Raw genomic sequence first — 13,590 nt, 5'->3', positions numbered from 1 at the left:
TGGAGCCAAATACAGGACCATTCTGGAAGAAAACCTGATGGAGTCTGCAAAAGACCTGAGACTGGGACAGAGATTTGTCTTCCAACAAGACAATGATCCAAAACATAAAGCAAAATCTACAATGGAATGGTTCACAAATAAACATATCCAGGTGTTAGAATGGCCAAGTCAAAGTCCAGACCTGAATCCAATCGAGAATCTGTGGAAAGAACTGAAAACTGCTGTTCACAAATGCTCTCCATCCAACCTCACTGAGCTCGAGCTGTTTTGCAAGGAGGAATGGGCAAAAATTTCAGTCTCTCGATGTGCAAAACTGATAGAGACATACCCCAAGCGACTTACAGCTGTAATCGCAGCAAAAGGTGGCGCTACAAAGTATTAACTTAAGGGGGCTGAATAATTTTGCACGCCCAATTTTTCAGTTTTTTATTTGTTAAAAAAGTTTGAAATATCCAATAAATTTCGTTCCACTTCATGATTGTGTCCCACTTGTTGTTGATTCTTCACAAGAAATTACAGTTTCATATCTTTATGTTTGAAGCCTGAAATGTGGCAAAAGGTCGCAAAGTTCAAGGGGGCCGAATACTTTCGCAAGGCACTGTATCCATGCCTCAATAGCTATTTACAATAGACAATAGAATATATATATATATATATATAATGTGTGTGTGTGTGTGTGTGTGTGAATTGATCAACTGAGTATGTATCATATTGACTGTGCAAAAGTCACTGTCTGTTAACATTTGTTCTGTGTTGAACAGAAATGTATGAGGTTTAACCCTGATGCTACAGTGTGGGTTGCTAAGCAACGGATCCTGTGCACGCTGAACCAGAGTTTAAAGGATGTCCTGAACTACGGCCTGTTTCAACCTGCCAGCAACGGACGAGATGGGAAGTTCTTGGATGAGGAACGGCTCCTTAGAGAATACCCACAACCAATCAACAAAGGAGTCCCATCTTTAGAGGTAAGGGTTCATGGTAATTCTGCTCTCCGTAAAAGTTAAACATTGTAATTTGTGAAATGTTTTGTGTTGATGGAATTGAATGAAAATAATTATTCTGTTCTGTTAATTTAAATTGACCTTTTTTCTGGGCATCTTGGTTTTAGAGCTTTTAACCTCATTTCACCGACAGGGGCCCTAATCCGTAACGGCAGTGTACCACAAAACACTGCCCGTGCTACTAATATGCTAGTAGTTTGTCTTCATTATGATGTACTGTATATCCTGGTATAGCATGGCCTTTTTTATAGCACTCAGTTCTGTCCCATGTGAAAATATGCTAATAACCTTTATTTTTTCTGATTTAGTTCCGTTACAAGACGAGAGTCTACAAGCAAGCAAATATTGACGAGAAACAATTTGCCAAACTGCACACAAAGGTAGTAAACTTTCTAGATTTTTAGATTTTTGAATGCCGGTAGCAATCCACTGATTTCAAAACAGAGACAAGATCAGAGCTATTGCATTCAGGACAGCATGGAGGGGCTTAGTTGAATACCAGGTACATTATTAACATTAAAACTAAAGTCATCAACGGCCACTGCAGCTCCTTCCATTTCCCCTTTGTGCTAGTGCTTTGTAATTAAGTCCCAGCGAGCATCACGTTCTCCAAAATTGTCTTGGCAAAGCTTACAGAATGCGAAGAGTTGTGCAGTCTTTCAGCAGGACCCTTTCACCCGTTGATGAATACAAATCATCTTTTTATTTAGAAAATTGTGAAGGAAGATACTGCCAACAGCACTGAGTTGTAATCATAGAGTAGAAATAGGTAGAGAAGGAGGACGTGCTAAATTAATGTTTGATATACAAGAACACTTTTTTAACTGGAACAGCAAAGGAGGAATGAGACACAACTAATTTGTAGCAGTCGGTGGCAAAGTCGTTTAACTTGCCTTAACCAGTTAATTCCTGGACACAAAGAGCAAAATCAACATATTAATTGAAATGTGTATACAGAACTAGATTAGTTTGTTCCAATAACTTATAAATTGAGTAGTTTGTTTGCAGAAATGCAATGCAAATATGCTCAGCAGTCTCTGAGCTTGCTTTTAATAAATGAATGTTATCAACCCCTCATAGTAACTGCAAGTCTAAGTCAAGTTTCTATCTGATGAACAGGCTTTTTGTGTGTGTGCGTGTGTGTGCGTGTGTATGTGTGTGTGTGTTCTCAATATCGTTGCATCCTGGGATTATATACTGTATATATTTTTAACCCTACAGTATTAGGTTAACATCTCGTACTAGCATCCGATGGTCAGCGATGCGTTACACCCAGGTCATGTCAATACAGTTGACATTACTGGGTTATTACAGTGTTATTAAAAGTGTTGTGGCAAGAGTGGATTTAACACACACTTTTGAAGGTGCTTGGCTCAAGCTGGCCCTGTGCGGTCATTGTTTCATGTTATAGTATAAATAATTGAAGCTCAAACTTTCCAATTCCCTGGAATGAGCTTTCATGGTCTGACTCACTGTTTAGCCTGGTGGCTCCTAGAATGCAGCCAAAACAGCTTGGGTTCCTGTGCATGTTATCAGACAATATGACAAACATGACATATACAGTAAAATAACTGTGAAGTTGTATGGCCCTATGTTTCTGTTAGTGCTAAATATTTAGCATTGCCATGCTTGTTTAGGAAATGTCATTTGAATATGCAAAAAAAAAAAAAAGGTAATTTTGCAATGAATGGGAGTTTCTAGCATCATCATGGCAGCCCTTACCAAGGTGAAAACGTGGCCTAAAGCAGCATGAGGCCCTTCCACTTCTATCATCCTGGGATCCAGCCTCGAATCTATTTTAAAATGGCCTGAGATTCAAAAGGAGAATTTGTCCTGGAATATTTGTAATTAATTCTGCATGTTGTTTTTTTCTGCAGTGGAGAAGCTGCTGAAAAGCTTCAGGCACAGGGCACTCACACATTTTTCTTTTGATCTTTTTTAGGCCAACTTAAGAAAATTTATGGACCACGTACATCATTGTCAGATGGATAAAATTATCAAGATGCTTGAAAGAGGACTGGACCCTAATTACCATGACCCAGAAACTGGTGGTATGAAAAGTCATGAGTTATGTTAATGGAACATTATTATTATTATTATTATTAGTATTATTATTATTAGTATTATTATTATTACTAATACTACTAAACTGCAGGACTTTACAGTCAGTACATTGATGAATTAAACTAAAGTAAAGTAAAAGAAAAATATCCTAGTGTATGTTCTGTAAGAAATACATCAGTAAGAAATGTGGCATTTCCAACATCCTCTAGGGACAGTGTTGCAGGGTACCAGATGTACTTGGAGGTTAGACATGATTCTGAGAGCTGCATTGAGGCCACAGGAGTGGTTTAAACTTCTGAGTTACCAGGATGTGATAATTGAATCGGCAAATAATTCAAAGCGAACCAGAAAAGGAAAGCATTATTTAAGGTGGTCCGATATTTCGTACATATACACATAAATTGCTTTTTAAACTGTACAAGCACAAAATGAAAAGTAAGTATGTACTTTTATGGCTAGTCTACACATATAGTTAGGGAAACAGTATGAGTTCCAAATGATCTAGCACACATTCACTGGAAGGGTACAACATATTTAAGTTAATGGTCCAGAAAATTAGAATTTGCTGGCATTCATACTTTTATTAGCTTTTTTACAATAGGGTATTTTACAAAAGCTTCTGCTCCCTAATGAACGCAGCTTTTAGCTAATCCATGGCACAGTATGGATTTTTAAGTGAACAGGGAGATCAATTGAACTTTGTTTATTTGTTGATGTAAACGGAGTTCTCTGAGTGGGTGTCCACAGAAAAAGCTCCCCTCTGTGTCTGCGCTGAAATTCTGAAGTTCAGTCCATTATATTGTTTATTGCTCCATGCAGTCAGGCTGGGTTAAGCATGAGGAACAGCAGGAGGGGAAAGGGGAAAGCCAGCGGGTCCACTTCAAAACAAATACAGGCAAGACAAACGGAAAACTCCAGGCTCCTGTACTTATGCACTGACGTTCTAATGCACCCGAACAGCTTAATGCGCAGCTAAGTGCTGTGAGGAGTGGAGCAGATGTTTGGAAAAGTAACAAGTACAACTGATCCACACACCATTGACACCTCAGTTTCATCTACTGTACCATGTGTTTTTGGAGCAAGAACAGACTTGTATTTGAACAGTTTTTTTTCTGGGCATCTAGTAATGACATGCCATCTTAAGTTGTTCAAAAAGAAACACTGTATGATTTCCCATTGGATTTTTCTGTCAGGGCCGATAATTCAACCACAAGGTATGAATTTCAATTGAAAGTGGCTGTTTGTCGGAGCACACTGTTTCTTCGGCTTCAGTTGGTTTGCTGCTCAATGTTTTCGTTGGCCTTTATTTAAAAAAAAGCTTCAACCCTATAAACCCTTAGTACAGTAGGTCTATCTGCATGGATAAATAGTATATTTTCATCTCATTCCGTTCACCTAGATAAATAGTCTAATCTAGGTAAATCTAGGTCACTGCATCAAACCATCTAAAAACAATTGTGCTCTGGTTGCACATGCAGTGCATGGAATGAGATCAGGTGCATATTCAAGTTACATGTACTTGCATTAACTTGTCACAAACTGCAGTTATTACCGTAAATAAAATAGTTAGACTATTGTATTTACAGCACCTAGCTGGGCTTTGCTGTTTTATTTACTGCACTATTTTATTTACTGCACCTAGTTAGGCTTTACTGTGACTTATCTTTATGAAACCAGAGAACTTAATTATTTTAGTGCTGTCAATTCTTTAATTAATAAGCACTGAAACAATTTAAACAGTTTTAAAAAAGCATGTCAGTGACTTTCACAAACAGAGATAGACAAACAAACAAACAGGATGCCCCCATATACTGTATCCCCAGATTCTGAGCTTTTGTGCTTAGCCAGTTTTGTCACAATTTGACCAGCTGATATATGCAAAACGTATGTCCCCAGTGTGGGATAAACAGCTCACCTGCTCTTCTGTAAAACTGAGACCAAACTAGTCCAGAAATATACATTCTTGTTTTGGCTGTGTTTATTGCAGTGTAGTTCTGGAGCAGTTTAGTTGTGGCAGGATTTACATTTTCTTTATTATTATTTTTATAATTGGTCACCTAAAACCCTACAGAGCTTTAAAAAAAAAAAGAAAAGAAAAAGAAAAAACAATATATAGCTCACACAGCTTTAGTTAGCTTGACATGGCTTTTGTCAGGTTTGGGTATGATGAAGTTCCACTCCAACTGCAACTACAAGTTGAAATCACAGTGGGATACGTTCTGACAGCTTTAATTTATAAGTGACAGAGTAGATCTAGTTCCTGCCATTAGTTTTAGCTGTCAGCTTTATAATATTGTTTTTCTGAAACTTGAACTTGGACAGATTATTTAGTTGGGAACTGATGGGAGCTTAATCATTCCAGCAATGCTAATTCCTTAATAAAAGAAGAAGTTGGAAAACTTGTTGTGCATTTAGAAGCTTAGAACATTATCTGCAGTGAATGAAGATGGGGGTATTTTTGGCATGTCCTTATTCCAGAAACATTATTGTTTTAGAATTTTAAATTTTTTATGCAGGCTGTATAAGTGACCATCTTTAACAATGTGTGCAAATTTATTATTATTTATTTATTTATTTATTTATCAGCACTTACTTGTTACAAGTTATCACAGTACAAAGTATCGCATTATAAAATATTGCATTACAGGTTATCACATTATAGAATATCACATTACAGAATATCATACAGGTAAGAGCAGATATGAAAGTACAATAAAATCAATTCAAGTAAAAGCAAAATAAGGCAGTAACTTATAAGTAAGAGCGAATTTGACCAAATGCAGTAACTGTTTGCTTATATGAGTAAAGTAAGAACACATAGTAAGTACGATAAATGGATGAGAATGATTTCAATTAAGAGCAATTACAGAAAACGGGAGTACAGATACCTGTAAGAGTAAAATCAAATAGTACTGTAAATCTAAACAGTAAACTAATTCAATTCACTTGCATTAACAGGGCTGAATTAAAAAGGAATGACTTCAGAACTCAGAGGAAGTGCAGAAGACATTCAGGTGTTATTCCTGTGGGATTCTGTCGGAATTCTTTATGAATTTGCAGCCATTATTTTAAAATGTTAGTGTATGTTGTGTAAAGGATAGATTTTAAATAGAATTATTAATAATAATAATAATAATAATAATAATAATAATAATAATAATATCATATTTTTTTTTTAATAGGCAATTTGAAATTTTAACTTTTTGTTTTATATCGGTTTCTGGCTCCAGATGTGTGTCATCTTCATACAATGATATTGAATAATATCCACAAAGAGTCAAGCTGAAGAATTCAAAATATTGATATTTCTTTATTCTATAGACATTCCACAAAGTAATTGTTCTAATCATGTCATCTTTTTTCTCTGTCCAGAAACTCCACTCACCTTTGCAGCTCATCTTGACAACACAGTAGATGTCATAAAAGCTTTGAAAAACGGAGGAGCTCATTTAGACTTCAGAGCTAGAGATGGGATGACAGCTCTGCACAAAGCTGCTAAGTCAAAGAATCAAGTGGCTCTTACGGTACGTTGGGTATTTTTTATGGAAATCAGCAACTATATTTCAGCAAGTTTAGATAACCCTGTTATTTAATGCCTTTACCAAGGTGCTTCTTAAAGAGAAGAGTGGCACAAAACTGTATCCCAAGCCATGAGTTAGGAGTAATTGTAAAACTGAGTCCTCTAATTAAACTATTCAAAACTCAAACAAAAGCAATTCATCATTTCTATGTACAAACATCTGGATTCGTGTTCCTGTGAGGGTTGAATGTTTTTTGTCGTGATGTTAGTTAGTTAGTTGATTTTGCTGAACTTGCGAGTATGTCTGATATCCTGTGAATGTGTTCTAAGTGAGATCAATGTTAAAACATACTGTCTGCCCAATACCTACTGCAATGAATTAAACAGTTTTAATTTCTCAAATTGGTGTTTTCAACATGGTTCTACAATGGACAGAGCACAGCCAAAACACAGAAACTATATACAGTGGTTCTTCTTGCTAAATAGACATTAACAGGCTGTTCTTAAAAGCAATGGGTACACTTTCTTAAAGGCTAATAATAGTGGTTAATGTTTGAGAGCTAAAATAAAACAACTTTGGTGCTTTCCAGATTCCAGACTGTGTGTGTGTGTGTGTGTAACATACGAGAAAAGTGGATCAAATGTTGTAAAAAGCTTTTTGAAAATGAGCCTGGAAGTGTCATCAGAAATGGCTTTGACCTTCATTCATATATAATCTGAGGTGTTTTAAAATAGGAATGCACAGAAAATAGGACTAGTTTAGTGGGTTTCAAGTTACAATAAAATAGAAGATTAATTAGATGAGCCAGTTAGGTGTCAAATCTTTAACATTTAAACAATACAGTGATTTGCAGTCTTGCATACGGGTTGTCTTGTAGTTCTTCTAAATGCAGTGTTTGGAAACTAAATGCCCTCTGAATTTAAAACGAATTTCATACATTTGCAAATTAGCCTCATTTGCATGCGATCCAAGCGACTAGAGCTTTGATAATGGTCTTGACAACAAAACTCCGCAGGCACGTAAAAGATTTGAAAATGTTACAGAGATGCTGGGTACTTGAAAAATGCAATGGTTTGATTAGGGAAGCTGGAAGTAACAAGCTACAGTATATATCCTGGACCTTGATGTAAACTGTCTAGGCTGCCAATTGTAAAGCTTAACGAGATGATAGTTCAGCTTGACTGGGTGCTGCTGAGCAGTTTAATCCAAACATTAGTGTGTCTGGGCTGGTGTCTCCAGTGACACACCTGAAGTTTAAAATAAATAAATAAATAAAATACAATGTGATTAACGGAAAACATGATGGTACTGCGTGCCAGAGGTCCATGAGGAAAGGCATAACAAATTAGGGACTATTTTGCTTTACACACTTCCCCCTTGGAGCTATCTTATATCTTCCATTTATCAAGTAGGTGCAGCTAGTTTCTGTTTCTGGGATTCGAGAAAAGGTCTTAATTTTAATATTTTGGTGTAATATTCAGGATATAAAATGCTGTTAATTTAGGACCAGTAATGTCTTGCTTCAGCTACTGTTTGTCAAGGAAATCATCTTTCTTCTTTCTTTTTGTCGTTTTGTTTTAGACACTTTTAGAATTGGGAGCTTCCCCAGACTACAAAGACAGCCGTGGGCTTACTGCCTTGTACCACACTGCCATGGTAGGGGGGGACCCCTATTGCTGTGAGTTACTGCTGCACGAACACACCACTATTAGCTGCATGGATGAGAATGGATGGCAGGAAATCCACCAGGTAAAGTAGACAACTATGTGAACGGATAACAATTTGAATGTAATATTGCCTGGCTGTATCATATTAAGTTCTATAACAAGCACTGGAAAATTGAAAATTGTGTATTTTCTGCATCTTCAAGTTGAGTAGCATGAAAAGCAAGGTATTGTATGTGAAACTATGCTCTCGCCAATCAGTACAGCACCCAGGGAATGAAATGCAGCTAAATCATATTTTTTAACAAATGCCATAATTGGCCCCATAGGAGATTGGTAATAAGATGTTTCCAGGAAAAAAAAAAAGTAATGCTTTTTCATGTCTGAAAGTAACTCAAGAAAGGTGGTCAATAATATGTTATGGCAATTAAATCCTAAACTCGTAGGAAAAATGTGTAAGATACAGAGGGATAAAATGATGACTTTCTAAACAAGTGGCCAAGGATAAAAGCAGAGTAGCAGAGATAAATTGATAAATAAAATGAAAAATCATGTAATGCACCACAGAAAATGCAATGCTGATACCATGTGTAAGACTGCTTCCATCCACTGCATCGGCTGTGCTAGGGAGTCATTATTGGTAGTGATTAGTGCAATGATAAAGGGTTTATGTTTCATCATTCTGTCACATTCTCATAGGAAACAAATTCTTGGTTTTAAATCAACGTCTGTGTCTATTCGACTCTGGAGTCTGATCTGATCAGATCTCAGTAGATAAGCCACAACTAAAGTGTTATCAGGGGTCACGATGGTGCTGGGGTGAGGTGTAGACAGCCTGTCAGATGTTAAATATAGGTCCTCTCTGTGGACTGTGAATACCATGACACTCTTTCAGTGAAGAAGCAGTGGTAATAATCCCACTTTAAATGAGAAAATAATTTGCTACATCTCATTGCTACTGAACTTAATGAAAAAGTTGGCTTATTAAACTGCCCTATTGAACATGATTATTTGTTGGTGTTCAGCCGCTTAAATAATACCGTACACAGGAGTAACAGCCTTATTAAATGATAGCCTACTTTCAAAATTGAGTGCCACAAAATAATGTCATTTTCTTATTCTCTCATAATTTGCTCATTTTACCTGCAAATTTGCATTATTAAAGAAGTGTGCTACTTTTAAGTTTAGCATTATTATACTTTTAATTGGTGCACATTTTGCAATCATGTTTGCTATTTAGCTTTTAAATTAGCTAATTTTTATATATATATCATCATTACTAGTTGCCCTCTTGGCAGTCATTGAACTTATAAATGCCAGTCAGTCGGTAACACATTGAATGCTGTAAATGCTGTGTGAGGAAGCAGGGAGATACTGGAGCTGTGTAATATAATAGCAATTAGGAAGTCAGTCTTAAGTGCGTTCTGGAGACAAAAAAGATCACGCTCTGTGCTGAATGCAATAATAGAGTAGTGAGTTTATAATGGACTATTTAAGATCACCATTGTTAATTGAAGCAGCACTTTTTACAAGTCAAGTTGTGGCAAAAAAAGGGCTGAAATGACAGATAGCCATGTGGTTTGCAAAGAGTTTTCTGTATGTATCATGCTGTTGTAAAGAGTGCTGAGTGATATGAGTGTTAATGGAAAGAGAAACTCGTCTGCCAAATAAATGCTACCAGTTTTGTTTCAGACTCAGTAGAAGGTGATATTGTACAGTATTCACAAACTAATTAAAGGAGAGTATTAGTTCAGACAATGCCTTCAAACTGTTGTGTGTCTGGCTGGGTAAATTGTACGGCACAGCAGTGGCAGTTGGTTTACAATTGGTATCGAGTTTATCTTTAAGTGTTAATTGGGTAGAATAAAGGTAACATACTGTATTGCAACATACATCTCTCTGCTTTATTTTTTTTCTTCTTCATCACACAACATGCAAACTACTACTGTTTTACAGAAGTTTTATTTTATAGGTCATTATGAAACCTGAATATGTCTTTAAGTGGAGTCAATAGCAATATATATATATATATATATATATATATATATATATATATATATATATATATATATATATATATATATATATATATAATATCTTCACACAGTACTCCAAAGCCAGTTACTGGAAATATAACATTGATAAGCCCCTGTATTATATTAAGGTAAAGTAGATGTAATTTATAGAGCTTCAGGCAAAACCACTCCTAAAAATACCAAATATACAGTTCACCCGTGACTGCCTGTAGTGTAAGATATCTGCCATCTAGTGGACATCTTTAATATTTCACCAGCAGGAAACAGACCTGATAAAGCTAAATACACCCTCAGCTGAACGAACCAGGCTTTTTTGCATGAGCATGTATTATGTTTTTTAACCTTATTTACAGTATCACCTGCATCACACAAAACAGTCACTTATATTTACATAGTAATCTCTGTATTATTCTGTTCTGTGCATGTAAAATAATTGCCAAATTTTCCTGGTTCTAGAAGTTTTTTCTTTTTTTTTATTGTTAGTTACCAAAAAATAAATAAAACTACATTAAAACTCCTCTCTTAATAATCATAGAATATTTCCATAATTTCATAAGCATCCCTCTATGGGGACAAGACATTACAGTTGCCTAGCAACCTAAAGCGCTTCCTCTACTGTTGGAATTCTGAGTGCAGATTTTCAAATTCAGTCAAGTTACAGTTCCTGTGACCTAAAATAGTTCTGAAACTTGTGGAAGAGCCCTGCAAAAGCCAAATTAAAAGTTATTTTTCTTTTTTAACCCGATGGAATTGACAAGAAGATCGTTTTGGTGTGTAACTGATCAATTGATTTTTATTTTTTATTTTTGCAAAAACAGTTTCAAACTCTGAAAGCCGCAATGATGATACTGGATGTCAAGTCAGGAGTGGTTTCATTTTGTTGGCATGTTTGAACAATGTGAGTGAAATCCAATATGAATCTCTTTCTAACAGGCATGTCGTTATGGGCATGATCAACATCTGGAGCATCTGTTGTTCTACGGGGCTGACATGAGTGCTCAGAACGCATCTGGAAACACTGCTCTGCACGTCTGTGCACTTTACAATCAGGTGAGTGGTGAGCCCCGAAGTGAAACAAATACGCAGCGAGCAGTGAATAAAACAGATTAAACCTCAAGCAACAGTCTTTTGTGTGACCCTAAGTAAACCCGAGACTTCTCTTTGACTGATTGTGATTTTTAATCATTTGCCTGGTTGATCATTACTACCTGATGGGGATGTTAATGTGAGCAATAGCTACAGTGTGATGATAAACTGAAATGCAAGTATTACATCATTTTAGAATTACTAAAAGGAACTAAATAAATGCAGTTGTATGCGTTTTGTCAGTGAATTCATTAAGTTTCTTTTAGAATTTCTAAATTTAGCAGTATTGGTAGTTTAAGAGTTATGGGTGTAGTCACTGCTCCAGATAAGGTTTTGGGTCTGGGAGTAACTTACCCTCTAATTTTAACACTGAGAGAGTAAAATGTGTTTTCAGGGGGTAAAATGCAACATTATCTTGAAGTCATGAGTAATATTGATAAATACTGTACAGTCTTTAATTGTAATGGGGTAGGCATTAAAAAAGAGCCTTCCATTTTAACTGCAATGTTACTTTGAACTACAGCTTTGAAATTGTATTATTATTACTGTGATTGGCTGCAAAGACAGCATGGTTAGCTTGTTTTTTTCTTGTGTACAGTTTCACAGTAACTGAAGACACTGTATTCTGGGAGATGCAGTTGTTAGTGGAAGTTTTAGGGGAGGCAGACAAGCTCTGTAGCAAAATTGCTCTGCGTATATTTACGCATTAAATTTAAATTTAGCGCGTATGGACAGCCGGATGTAGTGTTAAATAATGCAACAAACATGCAAGTACAGTGTAGCTACAGTGTATCTACTGTACCTGTGTTTTGAAGAGTATCTGAAATTTCCAGTGTGTTATGTAGCTTTTCCAATTCTGTTTGCTTTTCCCTTGCATGTTCTTATGTTCATGTGTGGGCAGTACATTCCACTGTAAGTGTGGGAGGATGCATTTAATTAGATGGTGTCAGCTTATACTGTAGACGATCACACACTGTAAGCTTTCAACCATGAGCATTATGATTTCCTTCTAAAATGTAAGGCAAACGGTTGAGAAAACGTAGAATAAAATCTATTTCAAGGCTAAAACAACCTGTCAATATCTGTGTTGTTTTATGTAATAGGGAATATTGCATTTATCAGTAATGGGTGCTTACTGGAACCCCTTCAGGGTTTGCTGTGAAAATTATCATTAAATTCAGCAGTAAGTGTTTCAGAAGCAGCTGTGTTATTTTAATTACTCCTCTATACTGACTGCTCTGAACTAAAGCTTATCTGTGAAGTGCTGGCTGAAGAATCTCATTACTCACTCCACTGGTAATGCTGCTGCCCCAGGGGTTAAAGTGCTCCAGTGGCTTTTCTGAAAAAAAACTATACTATAATACATGTGCACTGCTTCAAGCCTGTATGTGACGTGACGATGGGCGTAACACGTTACATGTTTGTCTTCCGGCTCAAAACCCATTGAACCAAGTACTGACCCAAAGTTAATAATGTAATGTTGATCGTCTCTAACCCTACCACCCTCCCTTGATCACAAAACCAAAACACAATTATCAGTCTCTGCTTGTGAGGGTTCAAGACTGAAAGTAAAGGGCGTTCAGCTAGTAGAGTCATGAGAGAAATCTCTCAAGACATCTGCCAGCAATGTTTTCGGACTGACTGTGCCACCCTTATCTGAATTCTAAAGTTCTATATGTATATATTAGTGCTGGGATGAACACAGGATTTTCATGTTCGCATAGTCGCTTATAATTTAAATATTAGTTTGGATATTCGTTCGTTTTCAGAAACTAATAAAAGCCATTATATTGCTGAGAACACAGGCAGAGACAGCATAGAAGCAGGGGCAGGGGGGTGTGGCCCCCCCTGTGTGTGTGTGCCTGTATTTTACAGCAAAATGTTACAATATGTAACACGTTAAAGTAGAAAAATATCCCAGCAGTAAAGAATACGTTGTGTAGGACTTACTATACCCCAGTGAATTAACTACAAAACAAAGGATGCCAAATAGCAGTTCTAATTAAAAGTTGACACCGCATTTTTTAAATTTTTTTACTTTTTTGTCATTCCTTGACATTGCCATTTCTTCACAGTAAACAGCGGCCATAGACACGTTTTCATTATAACATGAGGTTTACTTGTGTCTTTTTGTAGCTGAACAAGTAAACAAACTGAAATTTAACTTTAAAAACTTCAGTTAAAAGAAACGTGGAAATGGCGTTGTAAAACCAAGGGG

The 13,590-nt window shown here is 36.3% G+C and overlaps 1 protein-coding gene across 4 annotated transcripts in view; it reads left to right on the top strand.

Moving 5' to 3' along the window:
- The window catches only part of LOC117435036 (SH3 and multiple ankyrin repeat domains protein 2-like), a 158,052-nt gene that overhangs the window by 42,132 nt on the left and 102,330 nt on the right, over nt 1–13,590 (top strand). For all 4 annotated transcript variants that reach the window (XM_059003016.1, XM_059003014.1, XM_059003013.1 and 1 more), the window contains exons 3-8: nt 762–965; nt 1,310–1,381; nt 2,944–3,052; nt 6,438–6,589; nt 8,168–8,335; nt 11,220–11,336. In XM_059003016.1, coding sequence (XP_058858999.1) covers nt 762–965; nt 1,310–1,381; nt 2,944–3,052; nt 6,438–6,589; nt 8,168–8,335; nt 11,220–11,336 — 822 coding nt within the window. The remainder of the gene's footprint in view (nt 1–761; nt 966–1,309; nt 1,382–2,943; nt 3,053–6,437; nt 6,590–8,167; nt 8,336–11,219; nt 11,337–13,590) is intronic.

This window comes from Acipenser ruthenus, chromosome 28, assembly GCF_902713425.1.
Source record: "Acipenser ruthenus chromosome 28, fAciRut3.2 maternal haplotype, whole genome shotgun sequence".
In the NCBI taxonomy this organism is placed as follows: domain Eukaryota; kingdom Metazoa; phylum Chordata; class Actinopteri; order Acipenseriformes; family Acipenseridae; genus Acipenser; species Acipenser ruthenus.
The sequence above is the reverse complement of the archived record's forward strand: the minus strand, read 5'-3'. Positions and strand labels throughout refer to the sequence as shown.